At 40.8% G+C, this 24,874-nt stretch overlaps 1 protein-coding gene across 5 annotated transcripts in view; it reads right to left on the bottom strand.

Annotated features, from left to right (window-relative positions):
* atl2 (atlastin GTPase 2) overlaps positions 1-24,874 on the bottom strand; it is a 115,810-nt gene that overhangs the window by 21,907 nt on the left and 69,029 nt on the right. For all 5 annotated transcript variants that reach the window (XM_043696415.1, XM_043696417.1, XM_043696412.1 and 2 more), the window contains exons 4-11: positions 15,697-15,801; positions 14,173-14,223; positions 13,227-13,283; positions 11,172-11,264; positions 10,695-10,833; positions 5,650-5,777; positions 5,479-5,535; positions 4,328-4,399 (exon numbers count right to left, since the gene is read on the bottom strand). In XM_043696415.1, the coding sequence (XP_043552350.1) occupies positions 4,328-4,399; positions 5,479-5,535; positions 5,650-5,777; positions 10,695-10,833; positions 11,172-11,264; positions 13,227-13,283; positions 14,173-14,223; positions 15,697-15,801 (702 nt within the window). The remainder of the gene's footprint in view (positions 1-4,327; positions 4,400-5,478; positions 5,536-5,649; positions 5,778-10,694; positions 10,834-11,171; positions 11,265-13,226; positions 13,284-14,172; positions 14,224-15,696; positions 15,802-24,874) is intronic.

Below are 24,874 nucleotides of genomic sequence, written 5' to 3'. Positions count from 1 at the left end.
CAAACACATGGGTGGGGTGGGGTGTTGCACAGGGCTGGGGGCAGGGCCTTGCATGTTGTGTGCCGCAAGTCTCTTGAACAAGGACAGACTTAAAAAACTCCGAGCCTCAAAAGGAAAGGTGTTTAATCGATTAACCGAATAATTGATTATCCGAACGAAATAGTGCCCACCCATTACTTTTGAATAATCGAGGTTCTCCCGTATATGGTGATTTGTTGACAGGATACCAACCTGTTTGGGATAACAGTTTACGGTTTGGGATGAGAAACTTACTTGCAACAATTAGTAGTGTAGAAAAATATTAGTCAAATTATATATGTCAGAATGATGTCTTTACCAAATAACAGAACTTGATTGAGACTGGGGAAATAATAATGGGAAGCCAAGTAATGACAGGAGTTGAATAAAAACTTTGCATCAGTCTTCAAAGTAGAAGACACTAACAGCATTTCAAAATTTGAAACTCTCAAGGGGCAAGAGAAGAAATAACTATCTCTACAGAAGCAGTTCTAGAGAAACTAATGGGACTAGGGACTGCTAAATTCCTTGAATGTAATGGGGTGCATCCTAGGATATTAAAGGAGACAACTACAGAAACAGTGGATGAGTGAACTTCCATGAATCCTTACATTCTGGCAAAGTCCCAGGAGACTGGAAAACTGCCATTGTAATATCATCTTTATTTAGAAAGGGAAGTAGAGAAATAAGAGCTAACTACAGGCCATTTAGCTTAAGGTCAGTTATTGGGAAAATGTTAGATTCTATTATAAATGATGTAATAGCAAAGCACTTAAAAATGCGTGTGATCAAACAAAATCAGCATGGCTTCACGAAGGGAAATCATGCCTTCCCAAATTTACAGGCAGGATAGATAAAGGGAAAGCAGTGGATGTAAAATATTTGGATTTCTAGAAGGCATTTGATAAGGCACTACACATCAGGCTACTTAATAACACAAGAGCCCATGATGTTGAAACTAGCATATTAGTAAGGATAGAGGAACACTGAACATAGAAAAGTACAGCACAGAACAGGACCTTTGGCCCACGATGTTGTGCCGAGGATTAATCCTATCAAAATAACAACCTACGCACCCCTCAATTCTCTGCTAACCATGTGCATTTCCAGCAGTCGCTTAAATGTCCCTAATGACTCTGCTTCCACCACCACCGCTGGCAACTCATTCCATGCATTCACAACTCTCTGCGCGAAGAACCTTCCCCTGACGTCCCCTCTATACCTTTCTCCTAATATCTCAAAACTATGACCCCTCGTGCCAGTCAATCCTGCCCTGGGGGAAGTCTCTGGCTATTGACTCAATCCATTCCTCTCATTATCTTGTATAACTCGATCAGGTCACCTCTCTTCCTCCTTCTCTCCAGAGAGAAAAGTCAGAGCTTAGTCAACCTTTCTTCATAAGGCAAGCCCTCCAGTCCAGGCAGCATCCTGGTAAACCTTCTTTGCACCCTTCCCAAATATTTTGTATCTTTCCTATAGTAGGGCGACCAGAACGGGACACAATATTCCAAGTGTGGCCTCACCAGGGACTTGTAGAGCTGCAACAAAACCTCGGGGCTCAAACTTGATTCCCCTGTTGATGAAAGCCAAAACACCATATGCTTTCTTAACAGCCCTATTCCAATTGGGTGGCAACTTTGAGGGATCTATGTAGTTGAACACCAAGATCCCTCTGTTCCTCCAAACTGCAAGAATCCGGTCTTTAATCCTATATTCAATATTAGAGTTCGACCTTCCAAAAAGCATCACTTCGCATTTAACCAGGTTGAACTCCACTTGCCATTTCTCATCCTAGCTCTGCCTCTTGTCTATGTTGCGCTGCAGCCTGCAATAGCCCTCAATACTATTGACAGCACCTCCAACCTTTGTGTCATCTGCAAATTTACTAATCCACCCCTCAACCTCCTCATCCAAGTCAGTCATTCATAAAAACTACAAAGAGCAGAGGCCCAAGAACAGAGCCCTGCAGGACCCCACTCAACACTGACCTCCAGGCCGAATACTTTTTATCTATAACCACTCTGTCTTCTGTCAGCCAACTAATTCTGAATCCAGATAGCCAAACAGGAGACTTCCTGACTTTATGAATGAGCCTACCATGGGGCACCTTATCAAATACCTTGAAGTCCACATACACCATATCTACTGCTCGACCTTCGCCAACCTGTGTTGTCACCTCCTCAAAGAGCTCAATAAGATTTGTGAGGCTGACCTACCCCCCTCAAAGCCATGCTGACTGCCTTTAATCACGCAATGCGTTGCCAAATAGGAAGACTCAATTGGGATAACGGGGCGTTTTCAGATTTGCAACCTGTTACCGGTAGTGTGCCACAGGGATCAGTGCTGAGGCCACAATTACTTACAATATCAATTAATGACTTGGACGAGGAAAGAGAATGTACTAGACAAGTTTATGGGTGCCACAAAATAGTCACAAAGGCAAGTGGTGAAGATGATAGTCTGCAGAGGGATACAGAAAGGTTAAAAAGTGTGGGCAAAAACATGGTTGATAGAATTTATTATGGGGAAACATGAGGTTTTGCACTTTGGCAGGAAGAATAGAGGTGCTGAACATGTTCTAAATGGAGAAAGTCCGGAGAAAGCTCCAGAAGGGAAGGATTTGGGAGTCTTCATCCATGAATTTCAAATCTAGAATCCAAGTTCAGCAGATAATAGGGAAGGCAAATAGAATGCTGCCTTTAGTTTCAAATGAAATGCAGTATAAAAGGATTAAAGCTATGAGGCACTAGTCAGACCATAGCTGGAACACTGACCAGTTTTGGGCTCCTTATCCAAGGCAAGATATACTGGCATTGGAGGCAGTCCTGAGAAGGTTCACTAGCTGATACCAGTATAGAAGGATTCCTTTATGAGGAGAAATAGAGAGTAAGTCAGACCTGTACTTGGAATATAAAAGAATCAGAGGCAACTTTATGGAATTATAGATAAAATTCCAAGAGGATTTGACAGTGTAGATGCAGAAAGCTTTTCCCCTCCGTGGGAGAGTGTAGAACCAGAGGGGAGAAAGTGAGGTCTGCAGATGCTGGAGATCAAAGTTGAAACTTTATTGCTGGAACAGCACAGCAGGTCAGGCAGCATCCAGGGAACAGGAGATTCGACGTTTCGGGCACAGGCCCTTCTTCAGGAAGAAGGGCCTGTGCCCGAAACGTCGAATCTCCTGTTCCCTGGATGCTGCCTGACCTGCTGTGCTGTTCCAGCAATAAAGTTTCAACTAGAACCAGAGGGCACAATCTCAGGATAAGGGATTACATATTTAAGATAGGGGGGAGCAATTTCTTCAGAGGGTGTGAATCTGTGCAATTCTTTAACACAAAGGTCTGTTGTGGCTGGGGCTAGGGCATTAAGTACATACAAGGCTAAGACAACCAGGTTTTTAATCAGTAAAGAAATCCAAGGTTATGATCCAAGGATCAGGCAGAAGGTGGCACTCAGGATTATCAAATCAACCATGATCTCATTGAATGTTGGAGCAGACTTGGGCTGAATGGCCTAGTTCTTCTCCCATGTCTCATGGTTTTATTAACTGGATATATGTAGCAGTTTTATATATAGGAACTTGTAGTGTATTAAGTTAGAAAAATAAGTGTTAATTAATTTGTTAGTATGTTAAAAACAAAGTCAAATTAAACTGATTAGTTAAACAACAGATCAAAAATTAGGATGTTATATAGATTGCCCATTATCATTGATAGATAAAAATGCTCAAAACTCACTTCACTTTATTCTTGAATAATAAAACCAGTCTGACTCCAGACTCTAACCTCACACCTTTAAGGCATTATCTGAGCTGAGATGTCACCTTGTTTTATCTACTGATAAAACCTCAAGCTATCTCAGGGCTGTGACATGAAAAACTCTGGAATTTACATCTTGATCAATCAAAACTTGCATCCCCATTGTAAGTGATTAAAGACGTAGCCATCTAAGTTTGTCTAATACAACGCATCAGTTGTACGACACTTTGATCTATTACTTATAAATTCTGTGTTATGTGTACCTGCCCCACTAGTTACATGAAGGAGCAGCACTCCAAAAGTTAGTGCTTTCAAATAAACCTGATGAGACTATAACCTGGTGTTGTGAAACTTTTAACTTTGCATAATACAGGCAAAAATATTAAAGAACTTCCTTCCTCCAACTTGAAATGTGGTTAGTATCATATCAGAAATTATAGCCATGGAATTGAGATAGACACAGTACAAGATACAGAATCAACACTATACAAAAACAGAGCATTGCACTGTATCAAAAAAAAAAAGGCCATTTTCAGAGAAAAATAGTTGCATACCATCTCCATGGCTTTGGTGTAGACATCTTTTGCTCCTGCTACAGCAGCTAGATTGTTGGCTTCAGCTGTTGCCTGTAAAAGAATTACTATTTTAATTAATCATTATCATAGAAACCTTTTGCCAGAGGATAATTTTCACACTTGTTATGAAGATGTGGGAGTACTGTACCTTTAAGAGAGTTAAAAACTAGCAGAACTACCTGACAGCACCAAGTGTTCTGAACAAGATATAATGTAACACGTGGTTCGGTAGCTAGGGTAGCTGGTTGCCTGGAAACGTCAAAACAGATTTGAATTAGGCCAATCAGTTTAAATTATACCCCCAAAAAAATACCAAACTCCAATCAGGTTTGAATTTAGTATATTGACAATCTGAAAAGCCAATGACACAATCCAATGCTTTGGGGGTAGAAGACTGAGGAAAATTGAACAGCTGGGAGAAGAACTGCCAAGCCAGAGAACTACATCTGCAGACTGCCCAGAGAATAGCTCTCTTAAAAAAGGTACCTATATCGATCTGTGATCAGTAAAGCAAAGACGACACAGGAAGATCCTAATAGAAGATTCGACAGCAGGCTGGTTTTTAAAACTTCGAAATTTTGGTAAATCTTAATCGGGGGGTTTTTATCAGACTAGTATTATAGAAGGGAAGGTAAAGGTAGGTTAGGGAAAGGAGTTATGAATAGTTGTTAGTTAGTTATTCTCTGTTATACCTTAAGAAATAAAGTGGTTAATTTTTACTTTAAATAGTTCTTGGCTTCACAGATTACTGCATGGGATAAATCTTTTCTGTGTTGCTGGTTTAAGCAGGAGGGTTTGCCCAGTGTCAAAGCAAACAGCGAATAATCCTCACTCTTCCCACTTTCCAAAAACCAATCTTTGAGATAGATGGATGGACATAACCATTACGATCACCAGTAACCATTGAGCAGACTTCTTCAATATCTTGCAACAGCAATATTAACTGGGTTTTGGAGGAATCTGGAACACTTATGTCAAAAGGATCAATATTTGAGAGTCGAAGTTTTGTCAATGTTACTCTTGATTCCCTCTCTAAACCACATTCAAAGAGAATTTGTGTGAATACTTTTCTTGATCATATCAGTACCAAGATGATATATTTTTAAGAAAGAGATTTTTTTAAAAAGTACCTGTAGCATAGATTTTGGATGAGGTAGTTCCTCTCCTTGGTAAATTTTGATGTAAGCCTGAAGTACACAGAAACAAATTCCTGGATCGTTAATATGTTAACAGAGCCTTCTGAATTAAAGAACTGCAACAAAAAGCTTTTTTAAAAAAAAGTGACTATTTACTTTTCCTACCTTGAAATATTCCAGAAGGTCTCGACAAGTCACTTTGGACCCTCCAATTTCCTTTTCTACTAAATTTTCAGGAGACAGTAGAAATGGCACGACATCATGGAGCCCTATCTTGAAGTCATCATCAATATCTATAGGGATAAAATACTAAGTCTGCAAATCATAAATTACAAAAACTATTCCGAATGTAAACATATCATCTTGCAGTTTTCACCCGAGTAGGTGCAATAAACTTTTAAATAGAATCCAAGATTTTGACAAATTAGACTGTCACACCCCAAAATTCAATGCAAATAACTATTAAAAAGTTGGTCCATCACACTAAAATGATATAAAAGGTGCAACATAAATCCATATGTTTTAATATCCATGTACAGTGTAATGATCAAATCAACAGAATACAGTGAATACTGGAAACCAAAAACAGAATCAGAAAAGGGCCGATAAGTCATCATAGGCCTGTAGGGCTATTTATGTTCCTCTACATATATTGTACTGCCTTACTGCATTTTCTATTTGTGTATAGGATGCCAGTAGTTAATTAAAAGTTTTGTTTAGTACCAAAACTATTCTGGTTGACTACATATCATGAACAAATTTCCTTGTGCATTTCAGATCTTTTTACAATAACTACATTTGAATGAAGTTATCTGATCCTTTTTTGATGTTCTTCCTTTCAAATCTTAATCTACATGTAAAGACAATTCAGTTAAGAGCTCCTTGCTAAAACAACAAAAGGACTGCTGTGAGGAATTGAACTTTCTCAATCTTTCACTTGCAATTAAGTAGGTACATCTATGGAAGAGAAATTTGGGAATACAAAAAATTCTAGCTACTCTCTAGTCAAGGCTAGAAATTCTGGGGAGGTTGGGGAGCTTCTACCCTATATTTAACTATAACCAGATGGAGAGAAGCAGAAAGAATGTATTCAACTTTGCATAATACAGGCAAAAATATTAAAGAACTTCCTTCCTCCAACTTGAAATGTGGTTAGTATCATATCAGAAATTATAGCCATGGAATTGAGATAGACACAGTACAAGATACAGAATCAACACTATACAAAAACAGAGCATTGCACTGTATCAAAAAAAAAAAGGCCATTTTCAGAGAAAAATAGTTGCATACCATCTCCATGGCTTTGGTGTAGACATCTTTTGCTCCTGCTAGGTTTGGCTTACGCTCCCGCAAAGACCAGAAGCTCTTACGGGCATTGGGTGGAGGTTTAAAGCTGCCTGACTATTTAAAGGGTGAAGGCAAGTATGGGAAGCAACGTCAGAACCAATCAAAGCACAGATAATGACACTGACTCAGTTTCCTTCTCAAGGACTTTGTCACCAGTTTTTGGCTCCAGGATTAGCGCAAGAATTTGCGTTGTTCTGATGCCAAAGTCAATATTCCATAGCTCGGTTATTTTCCTCTCAATTCTTCTGTCAAGTTCAATGCTATTCCTCCCTCACCAAGTTGCCAAACCCTAGTTCTCCACTAGAGTGCAGAAATAGTTGCATTTTGCCCTGTAACTTATATGTCTGTGTTTTATGCAACTGCAAGGAGTTGATCCTTTAATAATTATGGGCGGCACGGTGGCACAGCGGTTAGCACTGCTGCCTCTCAGCGCCAGAGACCCAGGTTCAATTCCCACCTTGTGTGACTGTGTGTGGAGTTTGCACATTCTCCCAGTGTCTGCGTGGGTTTCTTCCGGGTGCTCCGGTTTCCAAAAATGCGCAGGTTAGGTGAATTGACCACGCTAAATTGCCCGTGTTAGATGTAGGGGAATGGGTCTAGGTGGGTTGCTCTTCGGCGAGTCGGTGTGGGCTTGTTGGGCCGAAGGGCCTGTTTCCACACCAAGTAATCTAATCTAATTCATGTAGTTTCTGCCATTTCTTCAGGCCAAAAAGACTGGATGAGCGATCAACTTTTTTTTGGGGAAATGCAAAAGCTGTCAGTGGATAGCATGACCATAATGGCAATAAAAATATCAATCATTTTGTCTCCCATCATCACCCGAGTAGATAGAACTTTGTTAGACCTCAACACATGCAAGACTAGAACTCCCAAGTTAAAAATAAGCTGTAATACTGGAAGGGAGATGAATACTTTAGAATCTTAGAAATTGAGATTCTCATGCTCTGCACAAAAATGGACTGCAAATCACTTTTAGACGTAATATTTTGAACTGTCAGATTATTTGAAGTTCAAACTCAATACCTGACATTTTACATCAACAGACCTATGGAAATGGTCACTGGCAGTGCTTTCAAGCAGCACAATGCAAAGGAATAATCTGCTTCCTACTTGGAGTCCATCAGGGTCACTCAGTTCCTGACCTGATCACAGCCTTGGTCCGAATATGAAGAGGAGTTAAACATTAGGGATGACAAAAGAGTGACAGTTTTTGATGTGTTCTATAATTTTATGACATCAAGTTAGCATTTGATCAACAACTGAACCACAAGAGCCTGAGCAAAATACAGCCAATGAGCATCTAGAAAAGAAAATTCTCCACTGGGTGGCATCACACCTAACATAAAGAAAGATAGTTGCAGCTGGTGGTAGTTAATCATCCTAGACAAAAGTGAGGACTGCAGATGCTGGAGACCAGAGTCTAGATTAGAGTGGTGCTGGAAAAGCACAGCAGGTCACCCAGCATCTGAGAAGCAGAAAAATATACATTTTGGGCAAAAGCCCTTCAGTGGGAATGAAGGTCGGGAGCCTCCGAGGTGGAGAGATAAATGGGAGGGGAGTGGGGCTGGGAAGAGGGTACAACAGGTGTATGGAGGTGAGGATGAAGGTGACAGGTCAGAGGCGGGTGGAGCGGATAGGTGAGAGAAGGAAGATTGGCAGATAGGACAGGTCATGAGGATGGTGCTGAGCTAGAAGGTTGGATCTGGGGTAAGGTGGGGGGAGGGGAAATGAGGGAACAGGTGAAGTCCACATTGATGCTCTGGGGTTGAAGTGTTCTGAGTCGGAAGATGAGGCGTTCTTCCTCCAGGGTCGGATGGTGAGGGTGCAGCGGAGGCGGCGGCCCTGGACCTGCATGCCCTCGACAGAGTGGGAGGGGGAATTGAAATGTTGGCCCACGGGACGGTGGGGTTGATTGGTGCGGGTGTCCCAGAGATGTTCCCTAAAGTGCTCTGCGAGAAAGGACATCATTGCAGGGTTCAAGGTAGTATCTGAAACCCAATCATCTTGAGCTGCTTATTAATGACTTTCCCTCTATCATAAGAAGTCAGAACTGGGAATGTTCACTAATGATTCTACAATATTCAGCATTAATGAAATACTGAAACAGTCAATGTGCATGCATAAGACCTGGACAAAATTCAGGCTTGGGCTGCTAAGTGGCAAGTAACATCTGCGCTGCACAAATACTGGGTAATGATCATCCCTACAGAGAATCTAACCATTGCCTCTTGACATTCAGCATTGTCTTCACTGCATCCTGTACTACAAACATCCCAGGGGAACTACCATTGAACAGAAACTGACTGGACCAGCCACATGAATAGTGTGGCTATAAAATCAAGTGAGAAGTTGGGTATTACCATCTACAAAGAATAAAGCATGAGTATAATGGAATACTGCTGAAAATGTGTTGCTGTATTCCATTTCCCTCCCCTCCCCTATCAGCATTCCGTAAAGACCACTCCCTCCGTGACTCCCTCGTCAGATCCACACCCCCCACCAACCCAACCTCCACTTCCGGCACCTTCTCCTGCAACCGCACGAGGTGCAAGACGTCCGCCCACATCTCCCCCCTCACCTCCCTCCAAGGCCCCAAAGGAAACTTCCATATCCGCCACAGATTCACCTGCACCTCCACACATATCATCTATTGCATCCTCTGCACCCGATGTGGCCTCCTCTATATTGGGGAGACAGCCCCCCTACTTGCGGAGCGTTTCACAGAACACCTCTGGGACACCCGGACCAACCAACCCAACCACCATGTGGCTCAACACTTCAACTCCCCCTCCCACTCCACCACCTCTTTCCACCTATCACATTTCTGACGCCCCTCCCCCAAGTCCCTCCTTCCTACCTTTTATCTTAGCCTGCTGGACAAACTTTCCTCATTCCTGAAGAAGGGCTTATGCCCGAAACGTCGATTCTCCTGTTCCCTGGATGCTGCCTGACCTGCTGCACTTTTCCAGCAACACATTTTCAGCTCTGATCTCCAGCATCAGCAAACCTCACTTTCTCCTATAATGGAATACTCTCCACTTACCACAGCGAGTGCAGTTCTAACAACATTTGAGATGCTGGACACAATGCAGAATAAAACAGCCTGCATGACTAGTGCACGATCACTACTTTCAACATTTACTCCCTGCATCAACACAGTGGCAGCATACCATCTGCAAGACACACTGCAATAACTTACCAAGGCTCCGTCAACAGAACTTTCCAAATCACATCTTAGCCATCTAGAAAGACAAGGGCATCAGGCTCAAGGAAACAACTTTCCAAAAGGTCCCTCCAAGCCAGACACCATCCTGACTTGGAATTATGTTGCTGTCCCTTCACTGTTGGGGAGTCAAAATCATGGAAATCCCTTTCTAACAACATTACGGAGGTATGTACAACCAAGCACCCTGACTATTCAACAAGCAACTCCACTTCAGTGGGAAAATCAGGGGGGCACAATATGACGGCCTAGCCAGTGATGCCCACAGCCCACGAACAACTAAAAATCTGTCAGTAAGACAAGGCAACATTAAATTTAAAGGACAATACAAGAATGAGAACATAGTGGTCAGTAACTCAGGGGAATCCTGTCATATATTCACACTATTAAGGCAACTAAAATGAGGTTCAATGTTAAAAAATAAATGTATGCAAGTTTTGACAGTAAACAAAAATCCTACTTAAGAATCTTAAAATGTCAGAAAATATTACAAACTTCTGATTTGTACTTTTTTTAAAAATGAATATGCAAACCAGAATTCGAGAGGTCAAACATCTACCACAACAAACTGGTCATCTCAACAAACAGAATTTATCATCCAGCAAGTATATGCACACGACTTCAGGTAGCATTCAAATACCTTTTAATCTTCCATCAAAACTAGGATTTGTGGCAACTTTCAGACCTGGATGTGGCATTAGGAAACAAGTGATTTTGGCAAAACAGGAATGAATGTGTTTCCTCACATTTTGTAGCTCTTCATGCTGATTTTGTTTTATCTAAGGAACGAAACAATAGTCAAGTGAAGTTAGAGAACTGTAGTAGAGTTTTTACTGGTTAAAGAATAGGAACAACGTGGTGGCATTGTCAACTGAGGCAATTATTGTTTTCTTGGAGTACTTTTCTCCCAAACACTTCCAACAAGATCCGAAAATATTAAAAACATTGACCAGACACCAAGTCTTATCTTCAAAAATTAAAAATTTAAATGGAACAACACGTTTTTCATTTCTAACAGGTACGTCAAACCAACAATAACAGGTCACCTCGCTACATTTTAACAGGTGACCTGTTTCTTCTGCTGACGTAAGACAAAGGATAACATTTAAAATCTTACCTCCAACCGTTTTTCTAAGAAGCTCCTCCCTCCTTCCAATCCATATGGATGTTCATAGGGATAACTCCAATCTCTTATTAAAAACATAAGAGTCTACATAGAAAGAACATTATTAGCTTCACTTACATTAATTTTCTGCAACTGAAAAAAAGAGTCTGCACTTGCATACACAGCTTTTCCCATCAGAATATCTCAATGTCTACCCATGAAAGAGCTGTCTTGCCAGATTTGAATGGTGCTAAAAAAATCTTTAATATCATTTGAACAGGTAAGTAGGACCATTCAACATCAGAGCACTCGATCAGTACTGTACTGAAGTATCAGCTAAGATCAAATGCTCAAGTCCCAGTGAAATAAGAGCCCATGATCGTCTAATTGACAAGTTAATAATGCATGCTAGGCCAACTATATGCTAGAAAACTCAACATTTCACAATTGTAAATATTACAATTTCTGTTCTTAATACAAATCATTGTTAAACACATTCTCCTCCATGAATGATAGGTTCTTGATTAGTAAGGGAATCAAGCATTACAGGGAGAAGGCAGGTGAATGGGGTTAAGAAACATACCAGTCATGATCGAGTGGTGGAGCAGACTTAATGGGCCGATTGGCCTAATACTGCTCTTATACTTCATGGTTTTATGTAATAAATATCCGGATACCTCTGAAAGTTGGACCAATCAGCCAATTACATTATTAATCCTAGTCTAAATTAGATTTTAGCTGCATTCCAAACAAAAATAATATTGGGCTTGCTGGTTTTGAGAAAAAATTCAAGCATTTGTTCTGCCAACATTTAGAGTCATAGAGATGTACAGCATAGGAACACACCCTTCGGTCCAACCCGTCCATGCTGACCAAATATCCCAACCCAATCTAGTCCAACCTGCCAGCACCCCAGCCCATATCCCTCCAAACCCTTCCTATTCATGTATCCAAATGCCTTTCAAATGTTACAATTCTACTAGTCTCCGCCACTTCCTGTGGCAGTTCATTCCACACATGTACCACTGTGTGAGAAAAAGTTGCCCCTTAGGTCTCTTTTATATATTTCTCTTCTCACCCCAGACCCCAGGGAAAAGACTTTGCCTATTTACCCTATCCATGCCCCTCATACTTTTGTAAACCTCTAAGGTCACCTGTCAGCCTCCGACGCTCCAGGGAAAACAGCCCCAGCCTGTTAGCCTCTCCTTATAACTCAAATCTTCCAACCCTGGCAACATCCTTGTAATTTGGGTGGTATGGTGGCTCAGTGGTTAGCACTGCTGCCTCACAGCACCAGGGTCCCAGGTTCAATTCCAGCCTCGGCAACTGTGTGGAGTTTGCACATTCTCCCAGTGTCTGCGTGGGTTTCCTCCCTTGATATTCTAAGGATTCACTCGATCTATCCTGTCTATATCTGACATATGCTTCCTCCTTTTTCTTAACCAAACCCTCAATTTCTTTAGTCATCCAGCATTCCCTATACCTACCAGCCTTTCCTTTCACCCTGACAGGAATATACTTTCTCTGGATTCTAGTTATCTCATTTCTGAAGGCTTCCCATTTTCCAGCTGTCCCTTTACCTGCGAACATCTGCCCCCAATCAGCTTTCAAAAGTTCTTGCCTAATACCATCAAAATTGGCCTTTCTCAAATTTAGAACTTCAACTTTTAGATCTGGTCTATCCTTTTCCATCACTATTTTAAATCTAATAGAATTACGGTTGCTGGCCCAAAGTGCTCCCCCACTGACACCTCAGTCACCTGCCCTGCCTTATTTCCCAAGAGTAGGTCAAGTTTTGCACCTCCTCTAGTAGGTACATCCACATACTGAAGAATTTGCTATTCCTGTATGATATTTGAGATCTATAAGTTTATTAACAAGGCTGAATTTAATTATCTTAAAAATTGCTCAGCTATTTAAGAAATAAACAGGTTATTTTCATTACAAGGTTTTGAGTACCAATGTAAAAGTTCTAGACCTCCGAAGGAATACAATCATGAAACAACTTCACACCTAACATACATATAAGGTAACCACAATACCAAAATCTTCATTAAATACACAAACCTGGAAGGGCTTTTGATACACTTCCTCCATTGCTAGTCGGCCATACTCTGTGAAAAGCTACAAGAGGGCAAAAATAAATTGTAATCAGAAAGTTAGCATAGATTCGGGCTTTGAAGTTCTGGCTGAAAACAGATGCAATACATCTGCAAATACATTTGTAGATACCAGAAGTTTGAGTCAGTAAACAACAGGTTTTGCTGAGTCCTTCTCACCTGGAATGGAGGCATTGAATGAGGCAGACACACTCACCTTGCTGGCATTTACTTTGAACATCTGTATTCCTAAATCTATTGAATATAAATATGTTGAGTTAATGTCAACATGGAGGACTGATCTATTAGATGCTGGTAAACATGAATCAGCACTGATTTTACTGAAAACTGAAGTTAGGGGTTTTTGTTGGATTAGGAGAAAGGAGGAGAATAGAAACTCATTAGTAATGAGGTTGCAGCTCTTGGTTAGCTAAAGTTAGGTGAATTAGAGATAGTTTGCAAGAGAATCAAAACCAGGCCAAAATAACTTACCAAACTAGAGTAAATATTAGTATGTTGGAATATATCTCAATGCAGTTTACTTTCTGAAATTGGAATCATGACCTTCAATGTATCAAAATATTAAAGTTTCCTTCTAACATATTTAAGGGCAGGTGATGGCCTAGTGGTATTAATTGCTGGACTGTTCATCCAGAGAGCCAGGTAGTGTTCTGGGGACCAGGTTTCAAATCTCACCATGGCAGATGAATCCAATATCGATTGTCAGGAAAAAAAAAGCACCTGGCTCACTAATGTCCTTTTGGGAAGGAAACTGCTATTCCTACCTGGTCTGGCCTCAGGTGACTCTAGACCCATAGCAACGTGGTCGACTTTTAATTGTTAGGGATGGTTCAATAAATGCTGTGACACCCTCAGCCCATGCATTAATTTTTTTTTTAAATTGGCTACGATACCTGCAAGTGTTGCAGATCATCTTCTTGAATGTTCTGAGACAAATTGTATACCTATAAACAAAGGAAAAAAAAACTGGTTTAAAACAAAATGTGATATAATTATCCTCCAATTACTTGTAGGAGCGTGGCTCCAATCCAAGAGAAATCCAGTTCACCCATCACCTACATTCTCTACTTCCTCAGCCACAATATAATTGCTAGAGAGCATAGCATTAGAAAATGCACTGTGACAAATCACGCTTCCTCAGACACTACGTTCTACATGCATAACATCTCCATCTAGAAAGAGGGCAGTAGCAGACACCCAGGAACACCCCATCTGCAAGTTCCTTCCAGTCTACATACCATCCTAACTTAGAACTACATTATGTTCCTTCATTGTCAAAAGATCAAAATTCTGGATCTCACTTCATAATAGGATCACAGGTATACCTACACCTCAAAGATTGCAGGAGTTCAAGGAGGTACCTCATCACCAACCTCAAACACAATTAGGGATAAACAAATGCTGTCCTTGCCAGCAACACTCAATATTTGGTCCAGTATCCATGCTACTAGAGTCATACAATACCATCCAAGGGAAAAGACAATTACCATTAACTCTTTTTATACCCCTCATTATTTTATAAACTTCTATAAGGTTGTCTCACAACCTTCTACATTCCAGTGAAAAATGTCCCAGTCTATCCAGCCTCTTATAACACAAAACATTCCCAGTAGATCTCTTCTGAGCCCTCTCCAGTTTAATAATATTCTTCCTATAACTGAACCAGAACTGGACACAGTATTCCAGAAGAGGTCTCACCAAAGTCCTGTACAAACTCATCATGACTTCCCAACTGAAAGGGCTGAGCAGTGAAGGCAAACACCTTTTTAAACCCCCTGTCTACATGATGCAAACTTCAAAGAATTTTGTACCTGCACTCCCCGGATCCCTCTGTTCTAAAACATTACCCAAGGCCTTACCATTAATTGTAAAGTCCTACCCATTTTTGTACAACCAAAATACAATACCTCGCATTATCCAGATTGAAATCCAGCTGCCATTTTTCAGCCCATTAACATATTTGATCAAGATCCTTTTGTAATCTTTGTAAACCTTCTTGTGTCTATTTTGCCACCAATTTTGGTATCTTCCACAAACTAACCGTACCTTCTATATTCTCAAAGTAAGTGATCCTATCAGTATCAATTCCTTGCTGTTACCACCACATTTAAAGAAAGGTACATTTTAAAAAGATTATTATTATATGTCCTTACATATCTTTTCAGGTAGTTGCATTATTAAATATACTGATGACATTTTTTTGGCTTCTTGTGTTATTGAGAAACTGAAATGATAAATTTAATTCAACAAATAGTAAAAATTATTAACATATCCTATTCTATACAGAAAAAAATCCACAATTGAATACCAATTATTAAAACTGGGATATTTTTAATCTCTCCAAATGAAAGACTACGTAATAGCAACAGGACAAACATGCTGCACCCCAAGTAAGCAGTTTTAAAAGCAATCTTTACCTGAACCGAACTTGTCATGGTGCTGAGAGCAAAAACTGTGGCACAGTCTCTTATGGTTGACTGACTGTCAAAAGCCCCCTGAGTATCCATTAAAAGCACTGCAACCTAGAAGGAAATGATTCCAAGTTTTAAATAGTGTTTCTAAAAATATTTTTAATAGTTCAAAACACCAAGATTTGGTAGTTTGATATAAAGGCAAACTAATGCAGATACTAGAAATCTGAACAAACGGAATGGAGAAACTAGGCAGGTCTGGTAGCACCCATGGAGAGAAACAGATTAGCATCAATTCTGGTATAACTCCTCTTCAAAGCTAAAAGGCATTGGAAAATATTTTTAAACTGAATAAACTTAAATTGAGGCCCACTGCAAAAGACAAAATGGTTGTTAATGGTGGAAAAAGAAAACAAAGATGTAAAATGGGTTGAAATTAAGGTGTGAAAGGGAGGGAATGGGTCTATACTAAGAGCAAAGTAAAGAAGACACAAACAATACAGGACATTTGCTGGAAGAAAAATGCAAGAATGGATAACAGACAAAATATGATCAGGTTCCAAACTTATTGAATTTAGTAATGAAATCAAGGCTATATAGAGTACCTAGGCAGAAAATAAGGCATTGTTCCTTGTGCTTGCACTGTGTTTCATTGTATATTGCAGCAAGCCGAGAACAAAAATGTTAGCAAGAGAGTAAGATGGTTTATTGAGATGTTAAGTATCTTGGGAGCACATGATTATTCCTATGGACAGAAAAGGGCATCATAATGAATAGAAGCAATGGAGACATAGAAACTGAAAGAATGGAATCCTTGTTGGAAGCAGGTTGTGGCGTGGAGTAGTCAAGGTAGCTGTAGGAGTTGGTAGGCTTTATAATTGAATTAAATACTATCCTCCTATTCCACGAGTTTCCATTTTGTAAACCACTTGCTACACTTTGTTAAAACTTTCTGAAAACCTATATTTCCTTGATCAACACATACCATTCAAATAACTTGGCCAAACTTAGTCTGCTGGTTATCCTAGAGTCTCAAATGCAGTTACCTGGGACTGTCCTCACACCATTTCTTGAACAAAGGAGTCATACTTGCAAATCTAGTCATAGAGATGTATGCACAGAAACAGACTTTTTGGTCTGATTCTTCCACACCAACCAGATATCCTAAATTAATTTAGTCCCTTTTGCCAGCATTTGGTCCATATCCCTATAAACCCTTCGTATTTATACATCCATCCAGATGCATTTTAAATGTTGTAATTGTACCAGCCTCCACCACTTCCTCTGGCAGCTCATTTCACATATGCACCACCCTCTGCATGAAAAAGCTGCCCCTTAGGTCCCTTTTAAATCTTTCTCCACTTATTGTAAAGCCATGCTCTCTAGTTCTGGACTCCCCCACCCATGGAAAATACCTTGTCTATTTACCCTATCCATGCCCTTCATGATATTATTAACCTTCTAAGGTCACCCCTTAGCCTCCAGGAAAAAAACAGCCTCTCCCTATAGCTCAAACCTTTTCTGAACTCTTTCAAGTTTCACAACATTGTTCCAAAAGGAGGAGACTAGAATTGAACACAATACTCCAAAAATGACCTAAGCGATGTCTTTGGCGAAATTGTTTGGCTCTTCCCTCCCCAACACCCTCTGCCTCTTCCAGCCTCTTCCCCCTCCCTTTTAAAAAAAAAAGAGGTGCTAAAGAAGATCGATGACGGCAGAGCAGTAAACATTGTCAGGATAGACTTCAGAAAAGTGTCTGACAGGTTCCACAGTGGTAGATTATTTAGTAAGGTTAGATCACAAGGGATCCAGGGGAAGCTATCCAATTGGATACAAAATTAGCTTGAAGTTCAGAAACTGCAGGTGGTGATGGAGACTCTATGCCAGTGACTAGTGATGTGCCACAAAAATTGGTGCTGGGACCACTGCCTTTTATCATTTATATACATGATTGAGATGTGAATATAGGAGGTAGAGTTAGTAAGTTTCCATATGACACCAAAATAGGTGGTAAAACGGACTGTCAAGATGATTCTCTCATTAAAACAGAACCTTAATCAGATGGGCCAATGGTTCTTGAAAGTGGAGTCACAAGTAGACAGGGTGGTGGAGAGAGTGTTTGGCACCTTGCCTTCGTTGAGTACACAATGTAGGATTGGGATGTCATGTCGCAGCTGTATAGGACATTAGTCAGGTCACTGTTAGAATATTGCATACAATTCTGGAAGCTCCTCTTTAGAATGTTGTTAAACTTGAGGGTGCAGAAAAAGTTTTAACAACATTGCCACTATTGAAGGGCTTGAGTTATAGGGAGAACCTGAATAGGCTGGCACTTTTCTTCACTGGGAGCGAGAGAGGCTGAAGGGTGACCTTATAGAGGTTTATAAAATCATGAGGAGCATAGATAAAGTGAATAGCCAAGATCCTTTTTGCTACAATGTTGCAACAAAGAAATGAAACTGGTCAGACTACCTGGTATCGTTCAAGGCACCGGAAAAGTCAACAGCAAAAATGGATCGGTCATCATTGCAAAGTCTTCCTAACTTCTAGGGCTGGTGCCAAAATTGAGACAGCTGGCTTACAGACGAGTCAAGCAACAATCTGAAAGTCATACTCACAGAATCATGGTGTCCCAGACATCACCAGCACCATCCCTAGATATCTCCTTTCACACTGGCAGAACAGATCCAGCAGAGGTGGCTACACAGCATTGTACACAGTTGAGTGTTGCTTTGGGAATCCTCAACATTAATTCCAGACCCCATCAAGTCTCATGGCTTCAGAACTCTCCTGCTGATTACCACATACTTTCCTCCTTCAGCTGATTAATCAGTACTCCTCCACATTGAACAACACATGGAGGAAGCATTAAGGATGCAAGGGTGAAAGCTCTGGATGGAGGAGAACAGAGCTGCTGGACTGGGTCTGCAGTGGGTGGGGAGGAAACCAACAAAAGAGAACATACCTGACCTCATCCTTACCAATGTGCCAACTGCAGATGCATATTTCTATGACAGTATCAGCAAGAGAGGCAACCACACACAATTCTTGTGGAGATAAAGTCCCACCTTCACATTGAGAATACCCTCCATGTTGCGTGGCACTATCACCATACCAGATGGGACAGGATTCAAAGAGATCCTACACTCAAGACTGGGTATCCATGAAGCACTTTCGGCCAACAACCAGCAGCACAACTGTACTTCAGCACAACTTCCAACCTCCTGGCATATATCTCACCCAACCATTCCCAATCTCATTCAGTGGACAGTACAGGGGGGCATGCCAGCGGCAGCACCAGGCATACATAAAAATGAGGTGTCAACCTAGTGAAGCTACCAAACAGGACAACTTACATTCCAAAAGGCACAGTAACAAGCAATAGACAGACCCAAGCGATTCCAAAACCAACGAATTAGATCTAAGCTCTGCAGTCCTGCCTCATCCAGAAATGAATGCCAGTAGACAATTAAAAAACTCACTCAAGGAGATGGCTCCATAAATATCCTCATCCTCAACGATAGCAGAGCCTAACATATCAGAGCAAAACATACAGCTGAAGTACTTATAGCAATCTTCAGCCAGAAATGCCAAGTGGATGATCAATCTCAGGCTCTTCCAGTGGTCCTCAGCACCACAAATACCTGTCTTCAGCCAATTTAATTTATTCCACATGATATCAAGAAATGGTTGGAGGCAATAGGTAGTGCAAAGACTACAGGCCCTTACAACATTCCTGCAACATTGAAGACTGGGTTCCAGAACATGCCACTGCCCTAGCCAACACTGGCATCTCAGAATCCTACAGTGTGAAAACAGGCCATTTGGCCCACACCGATCCCCCCAAAGAGAAACCCACCCAGTTCCATTCCCCTACCCAATTATCCTACATTTACCCCTGACTAATGCACCTAATCCTACACATCCCTGAACACGATGGGCCAATTTACCTAACCTGCACATCTTCTGGGAGGAAACCGAAGCACCTGAGGAAACTCTCACAGACACAGAAAATGTGCAGACTCTACACAGACAGTCGCCCCAAACTGGAATTGAACCTGGATCCCTGGCACTATTAGGTAGTGCTAACCAATGCTGCACATCTGCCTGACAATGTAAAAATTGCTCAGGTATATTGTGTACACAAAAAGCAGAACAAATCAAACCTGGCCAATTACCACCAGTCTACTCTCAATCATCAGGAAAGCGATGGAAGGTTTCCATCAACTGTGCAATCAAGCAGCACCTGCTCAGTGATGCCCACTTTGGGTTCCATCAGGGCCACTCAGCTCCTGACCTCATTACAGCCTTGGTTCAAGCAAAAGAGCTTCAAATGGTGAGGAGAGAGTGACAGCCCTCAACCTCAGAATATAGCATGAAGGAGCCCAGCAAAACAAATCAATGCGTATCAGGCACTCTCCTCAAGTTGGAGTCTTACACAGTACATAGGAAGATGGTTTCAGTTGTTGGACATCAGTCACCTCAACTCCAGGACATCATTACAGGAGATTCTCAGGGTAGTGTTCTACATCCAACCATCTTCAGCTGCTCTATCAATGGCCTTTCCATCAAGGATCAGAAGTGGGAATGTTCGCCAATTATTGCGCCATGTTCAGCACCATTCATGACAACTCAAGATACTAAAACAGTCTAAGCTCAAATGCAAAAAAATCCGGACAACATCCAGGCTTGGGCTGATAAGTGGCAAGTTTCATCTGTACCAGACAAATGCGAGGCAATGACCATCTCCAGTAAGAGAATCCAACCAATGCCCTTTGATATTCAATGGTGTTACCATCACTAACTCCATCATCAACATCGCCAGAGTTACTATAGACCAGAAATTCAACTGGACTCACCACACAAACACTGTGGCTATAAGACCAAGTTAAAGGCTAGGAATACTGCAGCAAGTACTTCGCCCCTTAACTCCCCAAAGCCTGTCCACCATCAGGAGTGTGATGGAATACTCCCCACTAGCCAGGATAGGTGCAGCTCCATCAGGACTTAAGAAGGTTGACACCATCCAGCAAAAAGCAGCCCATTTGACTGGCACCACATCCACAAGCATCCACCACTGATACTCAGTAGCAGCAGTACGTACTATCTACATGATACACTGCAGAAATTAACCAAAGATCGTCAGAGAGCACCTTCCGAACCAACAACAAATTCCATATAGAAGGGCAAGGGAACACCACCACCTGCAAGTCCCCCAGCTGCTCAGCATCCCGAGTTAGAAATATTTCACTGCCCTTCAATGTCGCTTGGTCAAAATCCTGGACTTCCTTCCCTAAGGGCATTGTATCAACTTTCAGCATGTGGACCATAGCAGTTAAAGGCGGCAGCTCACCATCACCTTTTCAAGGGCAACTAAGGACGGCAATAAATGCTAGCCATTCAGCGACACCCACATTCCACAAAAGGTGGGGTGGTGGTGGGGAGATGCAGCAATGTATTTCATGTTCAACTACTTCATCTGATTCCTCACTATGGATTTTTTTAAAAATTGTTCATAGAATGAGGGTATCACTAGCTAGACCCATCTCTAATTACCCAGAGGGCAGTTAAGAGTCAATCACATTTCCTTAAGCCTAGAGTCACATATACCAGTTTAGGTAAAGGCGGCAGTTTCTTACCCTAAATAACATTTACAAATTAGATGGGTTATTCCAAAATTAACGGTTGATTCATGGTCATAATCAGATTCTTAATTTCAGATTTCTACTGAATTCAAATTCCATCATCTGCTGTAGCGAAATTCAAACTCAGGTCCCCAGATCAACAGTCCAGCGAAAATACTGCTAGGCCATTCCTCTTGTCACATTTCTCAGATTTGACAAAATACTTGCAGTGCCAAGTAGGCGTAGAGAGTAAAGATCAGACCGAGAGAGGAAACAAAGATAACAAATGTTAAAAGATGCAAATTCAGTTTTAGAATGAAGAATCAAAAAATCACCAAAAATAAAGTAGAAGGAACAACTGGTATAAGATGAATTGAATTATAAAACAATGCACATGGCATTTAAAATAAAAAGTAAACTGGACATGATAACCCATAGTAAGCAATCATATGGGAGTAGATAAATATGAAATACATTTCAGACTAACTATCCAAGTCTTACTTATCCTTTCCATTTGCATTGCACCAGGAGCAGTCAGGTGGAAATTGTCCCAACAATAAAGTTCTTTCATGCCCCAGTACTGGTGGCATCGCTCATTAAAATGGAACAATTTTCCTCACCAATCTTTCACTTTCCTAATCTACTTACCTCATCCCTATCAATTAGCATACAGTTCACACTATAAGCCTAGGAAGACCAATAATTTGTTTCTTTTTAAATGTACTTCAAACATTTACTTAGTAGGGCCTTTTTTTCCTTCCCTATATCTCTAAGTGGACCATGACAACTGAATCTTCTTTTTCCAAGTTCCCCCCAACTGCTCATATCACTTATCCTTTTTGGATTCTGTCACAACATCAGGGTTACGGCCAAACCCCTAATTATCAAATCATAGGACAATAACTTCTCTGTTGCACTGCTACTATAATTTGGTACACCCCCAAACTACCCTACCATGGTGTGGCACATTCCACAGTGCTTTCAAAATGTATAATTCCCCTTCTTGAGGGATGATTATAATTCAGCAAAAACTATTACAAAAATATGCCCCTTCACGGAGTTAAAAATCACACAACACCAGGTTATAGTCCAACAGGTTTGATTGGAAGCACCCTTCACTTACAAATGGACATGCTTAGAAAAACAATGAAGCTAAGACGATTTACCTGTAATGCCTAATGGAAATTTCAAGATTCGTGCTCTTGATAACCTCTACATGTGCAGCAAGAATCTCCAGTTGTTCAAACTCCAGCTCAAAAGTTTATGTAAAATTTGGATAATGGCATAAAAGACAAAGCTTAAATGCAGTAAACAGTAAGAATGGTCAAACTTCAGACAGTGAACTGGGCAAATAAAATTTAAAGCAGAGATGTATGAAGTAATTCATTTTGGTATGACAGAGATAAGGCAATAGAAATTAAAATGACAATTTTAAAGAGGGGTCTGGAACAGAGACCTGGGTGTGCATATATAAATCTTTGAAGGTGGCAAAAATGCCAGAAGTTTTAAGGGATCCAAGTTTTTACAAAAGGAGGCAGAATGTACAAAAGAGTATAAAATTAACGCTTCCAGTTGGATATTTAGAATAATATGACCACTTCTGAGCATCATATTTGAGGAGGATGCCAAGGCTTTTGATTTTCATTTACAGTTGATACTAGTTATTTGAATGCACTGACTTTTCTCAATTTTTTTAGTGGATACAATAGTTAAAATGAAAAGTGGTTTTGAATATGTCAAATAGGAAATCAACACAATCGTTGGAAAAGCAACATTCCATTAGTACAACTGAACTGTCCAACTTTCCATTCCCTAGACCCTTCTCTGAAATGTGAATATAAGGCCAACACAATTTAAAAGAAGGGTGGGTGAACAATGTATCCCCACCACTTGCCACTGTCCTCCCTCTATCCCAATGTCTTGTACCCGATTTAATTATCTGTACTCAAAATGTTTTCTCTGAAGGATCACTGTTTCTACTTTTCTCCAGAGACGCTACAGACGAGCTGAGTTTCTCCAGCAATTTCTGTTTTTGTTTGTTTCTGACCTCCAGCACCCAAGTTCCTGGTTTTATTTTACTTAAACATTACAATATATTTTAAAATATCCAAGCAACCAACTGCCAAGATATGCAAGGCACTGTGCACCAAATGGTCCCTCCAGAGATGTCCATTTGGATTGTTTTGGTCAACCTGTCAGACATTAGTAGATTATTTTATTAAAGTTTTTAAAAAAGTGCATTTTAATCCATTTCTCCTGAAGGCATTTACATCAGAATATAGATCATAGGATATTAGTAGCTCTCAGATGAAGCACCTCTTCTTCATATCAAAGCCCAGTGAGCATCAGTTGCCACAAAGGCCATTACGACCACTGGGCTTGTCCATCCGGATGTGTGTATTTTTCACACCAGAATCACTACTTTATAACTGTAAAGTAAAAACCCATCTGATTTGTTTTTAACCCTAGAGTCATAGAATAAGAGATGTGCAGCACAAAAACAGACACTTCGATCCAACTCGTCCATGCCAACCAGATATCCTAACCTAATCTAGTCCCATTTGCCAGCACTCGGCCCATATCCCTCAAAACCCTTCCTATTCATATACTCATCCAGATGCCTTTTCAATGTTGTAATTGTACCAGCCTCCACAACTTCCTCTTGCAGCTCATTCCCTACACACACCACCTTTTGAATGAAAACATTGCTCCTTAGATCCCTTTTAAATCTTTCCCCTCTCATCCTAAACCTATGCCCTTTGGTTCTGGACTCGTTCACCCCAAGGACATAGAAGCTCGAGGAACAATTTTTCTTATTTGATAAATATCAGCAGCTCTATGCAATATTTGTCTCATTTCATTTCAGGCAACTCTCGTCATATATTGTTACAATATAACGCTGCTTAAAGCTCTTCAAAAGATGCTTCAAGCTATTATATGCAGTTTCAGCATATGTAGACTTTATAGGTTTTTTTTAAAAACATTTTGATCAAGGGAAAATACACATTCTTCTAAATATGATACCTCTCTCATTTGCTAACACTAAATGACATAATTGCCATCCTTTACAGGCAGAACTGGAGGCCTCACAAGAGGTGAGGCCATACTGGATTTGGTTCTGGGTAACGAACCAGGCCAGGTGTTAGAATTGGAAGTAGGTGAGCACTTTGGGGACAGTGACCACAATTCAGTGACTTTTACTCTAGTGATGGAGAGGGATAAGTGTGCACTGCAGGGCAAGAGTTATAGCTAGGGGCAGGGAAATTATGATGCGGTGAGGCACGACTTAGGATGCGTGGCTTGGAAAAATAGGCTTCAAGGCATGGGCACAATTGATATGTGGAGCTTGTTCAAGGAGCAACTATTGAGTGTCCTTGATAAGTATGTACCTGTCAGGCAGGGACGAAAGGGTTGTGTGAGGGAGCCGTGGTTTAATAAGGAATTGGAATCCCTTGTTAAATGGAAGAGGGCGGCCCATGTAAAGAGGAGGCGTGAAGGTTCAATTGGGGCGATTGAGTGTTATAAGGTAGCCAGGAAGGATCTGAAGAGAGAGCTAAGAG

Source organism: Chiloscyllium plagiosum, chromosome 9 (assembly GCF_004010195.1).
Source record: "Chiloscyllium plagiosum isolate BGI_BamShark_2017 chromosome 9, ASM401019v2, whole genome shotgun sequence".
NCBI classification, from domain to species: Eukaryota; Metazoa; Chordata; class Chondrichthyes; order Orectolobiformes; family Hemiscylliidae; genus Chiloscyllium; species Chiloscyllium plagiosum.
The sequence above is the reverse complement of the archived record's forward strand: the minus strand, read 5'-3'. Positions and strand labels throughout refer to the sequence as shown.